The sequence below is a fragment of the Neophocaena asiaeorientalis genome, unplaced genomic scaffold, assembly GCF_003031525.2.
Source record: "Neophocaena asiaeorientalis asiaeorientalis breed wild unplaced genomic scaffold, Neophocaena_asiaeorientalis_V1.1 scaffold65, whole genome shotgun sequence".
NCBI lineage: Eukaryota > Metazoa > Chordata > Mammalia > Artiodactyla > Phocoenidae > Neophocaena > Neophocaena asiaeorientalis.
Genome location: NW_020173215.1, coordinates 18,590,922 through 18,604,553, shown reverse-complemented (window position 1 = coordinate 18,604,553; position 13,632 = coordinate 18,590,922). Strand labels below are relative to the sequence as shown.

General features: G+C 50.5%; 1 protein-coding gene across 1 annotated transcript in view; it reads left to right on the top strand.

The window, feature by feature from the left end:
• The window catches only part of FAM193A (family with sequence similarity 193 member A), a 100,688-nt gene that overhangs the window by 62,116 nt on the left and 24,940 nt on the right, over nt 1-13,632 (top strand). Inside the window, exons 13-16 of the mRNA XM_024745135.1 lie at nt 9,677-9,875; nt 10,842-11,114; nt 12,591-12,864; nt 13,452-13,632. The exon at nt 13,452-13,632 is cut by the window's right edge and continues 1 nt beyond it. Of these exons, the coding sequence (XP_024600903.1) occupies nt 9,677-9,875; nt 10,842-11,114; nt 12,591-12,864; nt 13,452-13,632 (927 nt within the window). The remainder of the gene's footprint in view (nt 1-9,676; nt 9,876-10,841; nt 11,115-12,590; nt 12,865-13,451) is intronic.

The window sequence follows — 13,632 nt, the reverse complement described above, 5'->3', positions numbered from 1 at the left end:
CCCCCCCCCCCCCGCCCCTGAATTTTGGCCTTTTCTCAGGACGTTTTAAGTAGTCTATAGAAGGTAAAGGGGAAGGAGAACATTTCGGGGGGAGCATCATCTCTATCGAGATCTATTTATCTGATAATAATTAAACTGTAATCCAGTAGATAGATGTGAAAGATTCGTGGCTGGAAAGGCAAATGTGGAGAACGAGCTGTTAAGCTGTATTTCAGCCACTTTAGTATTAATGTCAAGATTATTCAAATACATTTAAAATACACTAGTTGGGTGCCATTTTTATTTGGAAAACTGAGATGCATTTGACAGAATACTTCATTTGTACCTGGTATAAACATGTTTGCTTTTCTAAACAATCTTACGTTGTCACTTAACCAGGTTTTGCAAAGTTGGTTTGTGTTACTGGAGTTAGTTTGACTTACTTGAGTACTGTGGCTGCGTCTGTACCTAAATGCATCGTGTGTTCCCAGCCCCGTAGGAGACGGTAGAGAAGAAATGCGCTGTATTAGAAGGACACAGACTCATCCTCAGGTCCGTCAGAGCAGGTTTCTCGGAGAGGCCAGCATCGTTGAGCGTGATGGTCCACGCACAGCTGGGAGGAGGGAGGTGGTGCCGAGTGTGACCTGCTGGTGTTTCTGTGTTGTCAGGGCCTTTAGAAATTTCTGCTCTGGTTAAATGACAGCTGTCGCCTTGAAGACTTTATGTCACTGTAGTTGTAATTCTTTTAATTCATACTTTTGCCGTCGTGGGCAAATATATTTAAGACCTAAAATGCTTGGAATGAGCACTGTTAAAATTTCATTTTCCTGAAGTTAGAAAAACTTGAAGACTACTTCTGTTTTCAGATGTCTTCGTACCAATGGTACATTTCATTTGTGTGTTCAGATGTGTTCTTTGAAAGTTAAAAGTAGTTGCAGGCGGTAAATATAGTGATGAAATACTAGAGAAAAAATTAAAATTGTGATAGGGAATTTAATTTCCAAATATTTGGGAATTCTCTAGCTATCTTTCTGTTACTGGTTTCTACTTTAATTACGTTCTGGTCTGAGAGCAGACACTGTACTTCTGTCCTTCCAAATTGGTTAGTGTGCTTTGTGGCCCAGGATGCGGTCTCCTTGGTGAATGCTCCATGTTCCTTCAGAACAACGCGTAATCTGCGGGTTTGGGATGAAGCAGCAGTTGATTGATGGTGCTGTTGAGTTCGGGTGTGTCCTTACTGATCCCTCCCTGCTGGATCTCCCCATTTCTGATGGGGGAAGGTTGAGGTCTGCAGCTATAATAGTGGATCCACCTGTTTCTCCTGGCAGCTCTGTCAGGCTTTGCCTCATGTAGTTTGATGCTCTTTGGTTAGGTGCTCACATGTTTAGGATTGTTACGTGTTCATGCAGAGCTGACCCTTTATTATTAAGTAATGGCCCTCTTTATCCCAGATAACTTTCCTCGCTCTGCAGTCGGCTCTGTCTGCAGTTAGTGTAGCTCCACCAGCTTTCTTTTTTTTTTTTTTAACATCTTTATTGGGGTATAATTGCTTTACAATGGTGTGTTAGTTTCTGCTTTATAACAAAGTGAACAGTTATACATATACATACGTTCCCATATCTCTTCCCTCTTGCGTCTCCCACCCTCCCTATCCCACCCCTCCAGGCGGTCACAAAGCACCGAGCTAATATCCCTGTGCCATGCGGCTGCTTCCCACTAGCTGTCTACCTTAACTACGTTTGTTAGTGTGTATATGTCCATGACTCTCTCCCGCCCTGTCACAGCTCACCCTTCCCCCTCCCCATATCCTCAAGTCCGTTCTCCAGTAGGTCTGCGTCTTTATTCCTGTCTTACCCCTAGGTTCTTCATGACATTTTTTTTTTCTTAAATTCCGTATATATGTGTTAGCATACGGTATTTGTCTTTTTCTTTCTGACTTACTTCACTCTGTATGATAGACTCTAGGTCTATCCACCTCATTACAAATAGCTCAATTTCGTTTCTTTTTATGGCTGAGTAATATTCCATTATATATATGTGCCACATCTTCTTTATCCATTCATCCGATGATGGGCACTTAGGTTGTTTCCATCTCCGGGCTATTGTAAATAGAGCCGCAATGAGCATTTTGGTACATGACTCTTTTTGAATTTTGGTTTTCTCAGGGTATATGCCCAGTAGTGGGATTGCTGGGTCATATGGTAGTTCTATTTGTAGTTTTTTAAGGAACCTCCATACTGTTCTCCATAGTGGCTGAACCAATTCACATTCCCACTGGCAGTGCAAGAGTGTTCCCTTTTCTCCACACCCTCTCCAGCATTTATTGTTTCTAGATTTTTTGATGATGGCCATTCCACCATCTTTCGATTAGTGTTCCATGGTGTATCTCTCCCCTCCCACCACTTACAGTAGGTTTCTTGTAGACAGGTATCCTTGGATCTTGGGTTTTTTGGGAGGGGGGAAGGTTCTTGTTGTTTAATATACTGATAATCTCTGTATTTTCATTGGTGTATTTAGACCATTCACTTTTAAAGTGATTCTTTTACGTGTTAATAACAACCATGTTTGTAACTGTTTTCTATTTGTTATCAGAGGCTTCTTTTTCTGCCTTCTCCACTTTTTTTTTTTTTTTTTTTTTTTGGGGTACGCGGGCCTCTCACTGTTGTGGCTTCTACCGTTGCGGAGCACAGGCTCCGGACGCGCAGGCTCAGCGGCCATGGCTCACGGGCCCAGCCGCTCGGCGGCATGTGGGATCTTCCCAGACCGGGGCACAAACCCATGTCCCCTGCATCGGCAGGCGGACTCTCAACCACTGCGCCACCAGGGAAGCCCTCGGAGGTCTTTTGTGTGTGTGTGTGGTATGCGGGCCTCTCACTGCTGCGGCTTCTACCGTTGCGGAGCACAGGCTCCGGACGCGCAGGCTCAGCGGCCATGGCTCACGGGCCCAGCCGCTCGGCGGCATGTGGGATCTTCCCAGACCGGGGCACGAACCCGTGTCCCCTGCATCGGCAGGCGGACTCAACCACTGCGCCACCAGGAAAGCCCTGCCTTCTCCACTTTTAATTGAGCACTTTCTGATTCCATTTTATCTCTTCTCTTAGTGTATTGATTATGCCTTTCTTTCAATTTTAGCAGTTGTATTAGAACATACATTTTAACTCATCTAAGTCCCTGTTCAGAGACCACTATTGTGCTTTCTGTGTAGCATAGGTACTTTTTAACAGATGATTCCCAATTCCTCCCTCCCATCCCTTGTGACATTGCTGTCATTATTTTCATTTATCCATATATTAAGCACCTAGTACACTGTTATTATTACTTCAAAGTTATTTTTTAGATCAATTAATAATAAGAAAAATAAGAGATTTTATTTTACTTGTATTTATTCCTTCTCCATTGCTCTCCCTTTCTTTATGTAGATCCAAATTTCTGAGCTATATTATTTTCCTTCTGCCTAAAGAGAATCTTTTAACATTTCTCACAGGGCAGGTCTGCTGGAGATGAGCTCCCTCAGTTTTTGTTTGTCTGAGGAAGTCATTATTTCTCCTTCACTTTTGAAGGATAATTTCGCTGGATACAGAATTTTAGGTTGGTGGGGTTTTTTTTCTTTGAACACTTAAAACACAGTTAACTCCACTCTTCTTGCTTGCATGTTTTTAAATGAGATGTCCTCTGTGATTGCGTTCCTTGTTCTGTAGGTGCAGGGGTTTAAATGAGATGTCCTCTGTGATTGCGTTCCTCGTTCTGTAGGTGCAGGGGTTTCTCACCCCGCCCAACTCCACCCCCTTAGGCCGCTTTCAAGATTTTCTCATTGTCTTTGGTTTTCTGCAGTTTGAATGTGGTATGCCCGGGTGTGGATTTTGCAGGCATCTGTTCTGTTTGGTGTCCTCCACGCTTCCTGGGTCTGTGGTTTGGTGCCTGTTGTGAGTTTGGGACGTTCTTGGCTGTTAGTCCTTCAGATGTCCCTCCTGCCTGTTCCACCTCTACTTCCAGACTCCAGGCACCACATTGAAATGTGTTCTGAAATTGCCCCACAGCTCTTGGACATTTTGTTCTACTTTTTTGGTCATTGTTGGTGGTGGTTTCTTCGGGGGTTCTGTTTGTTTGTTTAAATTCTTGTTTCTCTTTGCATTTCAGTTTGAAAAGTTTCTCCTGACCTATCTTGAAGCTCATTGAGTCTTTTCTTGGCTGTGTCCAGTCTACTGATTCTTAGTTTCTCTTACAGTGTTTTTTATTTCTAGCATTTCTTTTTGATTCTGTCTTAGAATCTCTCTGCCCATATTACCCATTTGTTCGTGCATGTTGTGTACCTTTCCCGTCAGAGCCCTCAGTGTATGAGTAATTTTAAATTCCCCGTCTGATGATTCTCAGCCACTTTATCTTGTTTGTATTCCCTCTTAACCGCTCTGCTGTCTCTCCCTGGACCTCTGGTTAGACCTTCTCATCCTGCATGTCACACCTGATGGTCTCTCCGTACCTGAAATGCATCTCTGTGTCTCTCAGTCTGTTCTGGGAACTTCTTTTGGATCAGTCTTCCAGTTAAGTGGTTCTCTATAATTGGGTCTAACCTGCCCCTTAAGTTTGAGTTTTTAATCCCACCTGTAATTCTTATTTCTAAGCTTTAATTTATTTATTTTTCAAATGTGTTAGAAACTTTTTATATTCTCTTGTTCCTTGCTCACTTTTTCTTTCATCTTTCCTCTCTTTAAGCATTTTACACACAGTTATTCTGTGTTTGAATGAAACCTTGAGGATCTAAATCTGTTTTTTATCATGAGATCATGTTTTGATCAGCAGATGCTGAATAGGGGACGCTTCCTCAAGAGAGGGTTCGCATTTGCTGGTGCAAAGGTGCCAGCAGGGAGCTGACCCTCTGGGACCCTCCAGCTCCCCTTGTCTCCAGCTCTCCTTCCTCCCGTGGGACCACAGACCCATCCCCTCCTCATGGTGACGATGGCGCACACGTCCCCAGGGCAGCCATCCCTTCCCGCACCTCCACTGGGTCCTGTTTTTCTTGCCATGTTCTTGTCAGTTCTTTGTGGACCGTTTCCCTTGCTTTCTCCATAGCTCAGCCCTTTGTTACAAAAGTGCTCGGTGCCAGTTATCTGGGACGTCAAGCGAAGTGTCCCCCCTCACTGGACCACGCCCACCTGGGGAGGGAGAACTTGCGGCCTTGGAGACGAGCTCATGGGCCACACCTCCTGCTCCCCAGCAGAGCAGGCTCCCCTGCTGCGCGTGGCCCGGGAGCGGTGCTCGAGGCTTCCAGCTTTAAGTCCTGTGTCTTTTCCATCTGGAGACCCCATTAGGGAGGGCCTGGAGCTGAAGGTGGACACATGTCTTGAAGTCTCCACGGGAGCATAAGGGTTATTTGGAAACGGTCAGTGAGTTCAGTGCATTGAGCGGAGCCTGGTGACGTGACTCCCACGTGGCTGTGGGCCTGTGAACCTGTCACCTCCTCACCGGGTTACTTGTGTACAACCACTGCAGAAGTGTCTCATAAAGTTAAACGTGGTACAAGTGTAAGGTCAATTGGAATTCGAGGGAGAAAAATGCTGTGTGGAAAATAGGGTCATAAATAGATTGCCATCTGAGGGTCATGTTGTGACCTGTGATCTGCGTTTTATTTCAGAGGCAGAGTTCAGTTCTTCTGACGCTGAGAAACAGCGAAACAGAGGTGGGGCTCTTGCCTCTTCTCCTCTGGCAGGAGTACTGAAGAGCCTCTGAGAAGAAGTGCAGAGTAGAGGGGTCGTCACTCTCTTGTTCGCTGGGATATAAGTGGACCCTTTTGTTTGCACGCTGGGCGTCAGCGGCCTCTCCCGCCCGTGCTCAGTGGCTCAGCCTTGTGCTCTCTCGTCTCCGTGCTCATGGCGTCTGGGATGACATCTAGGTGTGAGACGGGCTGGGTCTTAGGTTCCTGCATAAACGCAGAGACGTGCGTGGTGAGGGCATCAGTTAGTGTGTGTGTCGGAGCTTCCACTGGAAGCAAAATTTTGCTTTCCCGTGAGTCAGTTCTGTCTCAAAGAGGAGAACAATTGAGAACTTCTGTTAATTGAAGCCATGTGGATTTGTGTAAAGATTGAAAGCAGTGTTCCAGTTTAATAGCGTTAGCCACATGTTGTGAGGCTGATTTGGGGCTTAAGTCGTGAGTGTTTTTTATGGAGGCGTGGCCCCAGAATGGTCTGGGTGCCAGGTGCCTATTCTTTCCCTGAAGGAAACCCGTAGCTATGGAAGTTAGTAGGCGTCTTGTGCAGGAGCATTCGTACGAATACAGCTTGCTTGTTACAGACCCCTGCTCCCTTTGCTCTCTACAGCTGGGCCTCCTGTTTTGAGTAGACAGGCTTCTGAAGAGGTGTGTGAATCAGATGTATAGAATCGCTGACTTATGTCTCCAATATAACAGTTCCATGGCTACATCCCCTTATTCCGCCAAGTTAAATTCTGCCCATTTATTGAACATCCGGTATGTGCCAGGCCCTGTGCTACACGCTAGAAAAATAAAACTGGTTAGTCCTTGTGCTTGTTTTCAGAGACCTCGCGGTCTAAAGAGAAGACAAAAACACAGTCAAATTTGGAAACTCAAAATACTATGACGTACCTTAATAGGAATTGTAGATGCGGAGTAGGAAAGTAACACTGAAGGAGAACTCCCCGAGCCTGTGGGGTGGGTTTGCAGAGAGGTCATGCTCGGGTATCCAGAGTGCTGAAGGGTGAGCAAAGGCCCTCTGGAAAGACGCAAGCGGCGGCTCCCGGCGGTCAGCCAGGCCTTCTCCGGGAGGAAGGAGCCAGCAGCGCTTGGCCATGCCCAGAGGGTCTCCGAAGTTCTTGAGTAGCTTCCGAACCCTCAACGTGCTTCTGCTGTTCCGAGCTGCTCCTCAGAGCTGACGTGGTGAGCAAGCGGCCGCTCCCCACCTGTCAGGCATGTCTGCCCCGAGCAGAAGGTCTTCAAGACGAAGAAACCTTCTTCCATTTGATCGTTAGTTTTCATCCGTCCCTTCTCAGCAGAGCAGCTCTTAGTTTGTCACTTCTTTGTGGAAACTGACGTCTGTTGAAATACAGGTTTCTTGTCCTCGCCCTTTGCCCCTGGGGCTGCTCCACCAGAACAGCCGGTCCAGGCTTCTGCTTTGGTCCTGGGCGTCCAGTCTAGCCCTGTTTCTTCCCACTTTCAAATCCCGAATCCGCTCCAGCCTCACCCTCCACCTTCGTCTCTCTGAGCCCGTCAGCAGGTGCGCTAGCTGCTCAGCGGCCCGAGCTGAGGGAGGGAAGCGGGGGCGGGGGTGGGGTGGGGGCCTGGCTCGTGTCTAGGGAGACCCACCTTAGCACTTGGGAAATGCCTCCTTTGGGCCCGGCCATACGCTAAACCCTTGACATGCACTGTCTGGTTTAATTCTTTCCACGTCCCCTGGAGGTAGGTATTTCCAAATTACAGATGAGAAAACTAAAGCACAAAAAGATTGAGTAATTTGCCTGAGGTCACACAGCTAGTAAAGGGCGGGCTGGCCCTGAACCCCTCAGACTGGGCAGCCCGGACGTCCAGCTCCGTCACTGGCCACGCCTCCCAGGGGTGGAGCCAGAGGCAGCAGCTCTGACCTGAGCGCAGTCTCAGCTCAGACGTGGCCGGCCTGGAGCTCCCGAGCCCTCCCCTTCCTCCCCACCTGCCCCGCCAGCGCTCCAGCCCTCCCCGGCCCCTTACTAACTGCTCTCCGCGTCATCCTTGCCCCTCTGGCTCCTTCACCAGGTTGCCACAGATCCATGTTTCTAATCAGCTGACCAGACCGTCTCACCCTGCTGCGTAGAAACCTCTGTGGCTTCCCAGCCCCTTCAGGACGGAAGTCACACGGGGTTGTCTCTGCTGTGGCCCCTGCAGCCCGTCAGGTGGTGGCACACTTGTCCCTGGACGTTGGCCATCCCCGTGCTCTGACCCTTCCCTTCGACCCTCTGCCCAGCCAGGCCCTCAGGGTTCTGCCAGACCATCACCGCCCCTGGGAGTCATCCCCAAACCCTCCCACCTGAGCTCACAGCACTCACTGCTCATTCCTGTGTCCTCAGGGACGCTCCCAGCACAGACCTGCAGCTCCTCTGGGTGGGCCTGGGCACGCACCTGCAGAGGGAAGGCCGTGTGCTGCATCAGCGAGATGCTGGGGGCGGCAGGGCCAGGATCCAGGCGGCCCCGTCCCCTTGCAGCTTATGTAACTCGAGGCAAGGCAGACGTTAAACCAATAGGTTAAAGATAAGTCTTGAATTATGACTGTGGTAAGTGCTGAGAGGGAAAACTAATGGACTTTAGTGTGTTTGATGGGAAGGCCCCCCGTGGTCTGGGTGCTGGGTGGTGAGAGCAAAGGCAGTGATGACTTCTCCAAGGACGTGACATCTAGGCTGTGGCCAGTAGGATAAATGCAAGTCAGCAAGGTCTGAGCTGAGATTAGGACCTCCTAGAAAGTGGACACAGTGTGAGCCAAGTTGTGGGTTAAGAAGTAGCTTGGAGTTTGAGGACCAAGGAAAGACCCGTGTGTCCAGGGGCTTCGTGAGCAGGAAGGACGGGGGCGGCCGGCCACGTTCAGGACTCCGGGTTTTACGTCAGAGCAGTGGGAGACCAGTGGCACAGCCGGAGTGCGGCAGTGACGCCCTCCTGCTCACATTCCATGAGCCCACTCTGGCTGCGGTGGGGAAGACTGTTGCGGGTATGGGGGGCAGGGACAGGGGGACCAAGGGGAGGGAGGGCCCAGGACGTGTGCAGGAAGCAGCTGACGGCCAGTCACCCCATAAATGTGTGGACCCAGCGCCCTCTCTTGGCACCTTCAGACAAGGGTCTTCCCCTCCCCGCCCCGGGGAGGGTGGGTTTAGAGCTCAATGTAGAATCCATCTTTTCTTCACACTTAACACTGCACTTTGTCCAAGTGTGAGGGAACAGTGTAAGAGCTGACCATTTTTATGAGTGATTCCAAAGTTGACTTTGCGGCCAGCAGGGGCTACTCTTCCTTGCGGTGCACAGTGATTTTTAAAATGTCAGATGAGAATAAACCACAGGAACAGATCTCATGCAAATGGGCCTCATTTAAAATGAGACTAGGGGGCTTCCCTGGTGGCGCAGTGGTTAAGAATCCGCCAACCAGTGCAGGGGACACGGGTTCCATCCCTGGCCCGGGAAGATCCCACATGCTGTGGAGCAACTAAGCCCGTGCGCCACAACTACTGAGCCCACTCTAGAGCCCACGAGCCACAACTACTGAGCACACACGCCTAGAGCCCGTGCTCTGCAACGAGAGAAGCCACTGCGGTGAGAAGCCCGTGCACTGCAACGAAGAGTAGCCCCTGCTCGCCGCAACTAGAGAAAGGCCGCGCGCAGCGAGGAAGACCCAAGACAGCCAAAAATAAAAACAAATAAATAAATTTATTTAAAAAAATAAAATAAAATGTGACTAGGGAGGAATGTTAGAAGTCACTGAGTTGTCTAAAGTCTGTCTGATATATTCCTTGAGCATCAGTTGCTTTTAAAATCTACATCTGGTTCACATTTGCCCCGTCATGTACAGCCTCATAAATAATCAAGTAAGCCTCTGCAAGATGTGCGCCCCGGGACACCTGTTCACGGCAGGCATACCCCACAAGGTTTCAGTAATGACTTGTCTGTTTGTAGTTTAACTACTTAGGTAAATAGAATATTAATTTTGATATATGATTAGAACATTTTTTTTTGTAGGCTTTACCGCCAGCACCTGTTCAGAATCACACAAATAAGCATCAGGTATTCAGTGCATCTCTTCAAGACCATATTTATCCGAGCTGTTTTGGGAACACTCCAGAGTGGAATAGCTCTAAATTTATAAGTCTTTGGGGATCAGAAGTGATGAATGATAAGAACTGGAATCCTGGCGCTTTCTTGCCAGATACAATTTCTGGTAAGGAACTCATTAAAACTTTCTTAAAGTTTAAAATGATCTTTGCTGAGTGGATTGCCCTCTCTGTTGCTGCAGTTCCCCAGTAGGGGCCCGGGCTGCTGCTTCCCCTCACCTCCACCTCTAGCAGGAGGCCCCTCGGCCCCTTCAGGCTGCTCCAGCCACCCGTGTCTGCCGCCCGCAGCGGAGCAAGGCTCTGGGCTTGGCGGCCCGTTGCCGGCACAGGAGCCGGACGGGCCTCGGACACCGGGTCTTTCCCGCCCCAGGGCTGCTGAGCGTCTTGGCTCCAGGGTGCAGTGTTGGGCCTTTGGTTCTTGAGCACTGGTGACCAGCAGACCTCGACCCGGTGCAGCAGGGTGGTGTGGCTTGAATGCTATGACTTACATTCCTTTTCTCTCTTTCTGCACTGACCCTACATGGGACCTGTCCCCTCTAACAAGCACCTTCCTCCTTGCGGCCTCAACTGCTGAGGTGCAGCTGTTTCTTCAGTGGCAGGGCAGGGCATGCCTGAAGAGGGGTTGGTACCTCTGCCTCATCTCTGTCTTCATGTGGTCAGAGCCCCTGGTGGTCCCACACCCCCGCCCCTGCATGTGCTCAGAACAGCAAGCTAGACTTGACATCTGGTCTGTGCTTAGAAAGGGTTTCTAACTGTGTGACCTTGGGCAAGTTGCTTAGCCTCTCTGAGCCTCAGTTTCTTCATCTTCAGGATAGGAATGATAGTACTAAGCTCAGAAAGTACTTTAAGACATTAAATAACTTTTGGAAAGCACCTAGCACAGGAATTGGCACATAGTAGGTGCTCAATAAATTTTTCTTCTGAGATGAAAACTAGTTGACTAGTGTCATCCCATTGGGATCCTAACTTCAGTAGCAGCCCCAGTGTTAATAGTTTATTCAGCAGATGTCCTTTAGGTTTTAGCTAAATGCTCTTTCTTTTAGAAGCCTTAATTTTCCCATTCTTCTCTGAAGGGAATGACATATTAGGGCCAACACTCTCAGAAACAAGACCTGAAGCTCTTCCACCTCCATCTAGCAATGAAACGCCTGCAGTTCCGGATAGTAAAGAGAAAAAAAATGCTGCGAAAAAGAAATGTTTGTACAATTTCCAAGATGCTTTTATGGAAGCAAACAAAGTTGTGATGGCCACGTCGTCAGCCACCTCCTCCGTGTCCTGCACGGCCACCACGGTGCAGTCGAGCAACAGCCAGTTCAGAGTGTCGTCCAAGAGACCGCCCTCCCTCGGTAAGGCCCACCAGCCCACAGGAACCCTCGGGGTGGGCGCTGCGTATTCGCTCCTTCTTCCTCAGCAGCTCTGTAATTCCCTTTCACTCGGCCTGGCCAGAGATGTCAGTGTAATTAACACCTAAGAACGCTCATGCACAAAGAGCGTGTCCTCTAGGGCTCTGATGAGAACTTTACTGTCACACTGACACCCTCCAGGGCTTTGCCACACTGTGTCCTGCCTTTGCTCTCTGCGCTTCTTGTTCTGTGGTGGGGAGAGGTCTTTGCTTCCTGAACACGTGGAGGAATTTTTAGGCATCTGGAAGTAGAAGCCTCATGGAGAGTCAGCTGATGGGGCTGCTGACCAGCCCGAGATGCAGCCCCCGCTGCCGTGCAGGTCACTGGTGTGGAGGTGGTGTCGCTGTTACACTGCCCTGAGCACAGCGAAGAGGGGGCTTGAAAGCAAGGGGGGCAGTCAGAGACCAGTGGCAAATGTCAAAGGGACACGGGAGCCGGGTCAGAGAGACCTCACTAGCCAAAGTCAGGACCGTCTGAGCATCAGAAAGAATAAAGGAACGGATTGTAGCGCGCAGCTAAAGTCGAGAATCCTTCGGGACGCTCAAAAGAGGGAGTCAGGTGGGAAGGTGTCTGGGTGGAAGCTCGCTGCCGACTACGTGTGCAAGCCCGGTACAGATAGAAGGTCGCTCTGCAGCCAGCCGGTGACAGGGGGCCCGGTAAGCGTCCTCATGGGCGTCAGGACGTTGGATCTCAGTTTGGGGAATGCAGTAGTGCCGGTGTCTGGGAGCAGCACCCACAGGTTCAGCAAACACGTTAGGTGCTTCCTGTGCAGTCAGATGGGAAGATCCAACGTAACCTTTGCAGGATTCATGCATAGAATATTTTCAGCTAAATCGGACATGAGACTGTAAATCCAGAATTGTGGACAGCTGGCCTCAACTCAAAAAATGTCAGTATTGTGGAAGGAAAAAAAGAAAGTTTAAAAGATGCTGGGTTCGGGGAAAAGCCGCAAAGGACTGTGGGAGAGGCCCGAAGTCTGGATGGGGTTGTACGTGAGATGAGAATGTCACCGCGAGGTTAACTGTCTGTAGTTGGCGCTGGTGTCGAGGTTTTACGGCAAAGCGTGCATGTTCTCAGGAGTCCAGGCTGGAATGTTTAGGAGTGAGTGCAGCTTGTTTCCACATGTTAAGCCACCAATAATGTGTGTGTGTGTGTGTGTGTGTGTGTGTGTGTGTGTGTGTGTGTGAGAGAGAGAGAGAGACAGACAGACAGAAAGTAAATATAACAAAATAGTAAATAGTCTTGAGTCTAGGTGAAGGGTGTATGGGTATTCTTTGTACTAGTCCTTCAAGTTTTCTATAGATTTGAACATTTTCAGACCAAAAGTTGGTTTAAAAAAAAAAAAGTTTTAACTTAGAGAAGCCTGAACGTCTGCCTGACCTTGGCCACTGGCAGTGACTCTGGCATCTCTGAACGCAGGTGACGTCTTTCACGGCATCAACAAGGAGGATCACAGGCACGGGGTGCCGGCGGCCCCGAGGAACAGCCCCACAGGTCTGGTGCCGCTTCCTGCCCTCCCTCCCGCCGCCCTCTCTCCAGCCTCCGCGCCTCACCTTGCCAGTCTCGCAGCCCCGTCCTTCCCCAAAACGGCCGCCACCTCTCCCGGGTTTGCGGATTCACGCAAGAGCTTCTGCCCTGCTCCCGTGGCCCCCACCACAGACGGCTCCATCAGCGCGCCTCCCAGCGTCTGCAGGTGAGCCCGGGCCGGCGGGGGAGGCCGGCGCGCTTCAGAATGGGTGCTGTGCGACCTAACCCTGCAGGACCGCCGGAGACACTCCGGCGCCCGGGGCCTCGCAGCTCACCAGCGGGGGACGGCAGCGGGGAGGGGCGGGCTCTGGTCTCGGCGGTTCCGCAGAGCACAGGGCCACTGTGGGTCTGTGCGCAGACCACCGGCAGCAGCAGGGGGCCCGTGGGTGTTTTGAAGTCGTGTTTGTTACACACTGAGCAAAGGACAATGCAACGGACACTCGACAGCTTTCTTTAAAAAGTCAGTGTTCGTTACCTTTGAACTTGCCACCACTCCCCCGCCCTGACATCCCCCAGGGTGAAATGGTGGTGGGAGGGACAGTGGAGAGGCCGTGTGTGTGCACCTGAGAAGCCCCTCTGGGTGTGCCCGCCGGCCTGCGCCTGTCCTGCCTGCGCGGCTCCTGGGTCGTGCAGGCCCCGCGCCTCGTTGGCGAGGGCAGGCTGGTTGGAAAGAACCGCCTCGGCCACCGCTCGCCATGCTCGCACCCCTTGAGGGCCAGGCTGCTTGCTGATGGGCCCTGCGCGGTTTTGCAGCGACCCCGACTGTGAAGGGCATCGCTGCGAGAACGGCGTCTACGACCCGCAGCAGGACGACGGAGACGAGACTGCGGATGAGGACAGCTGCTCTGAGCACAGCTCCAGCACCTCCACCTCCACCAACCAGAAGGAGGGCAAGTACTGTGACTGCTGCTACTGTGAGTTCTTCGGGCATGGC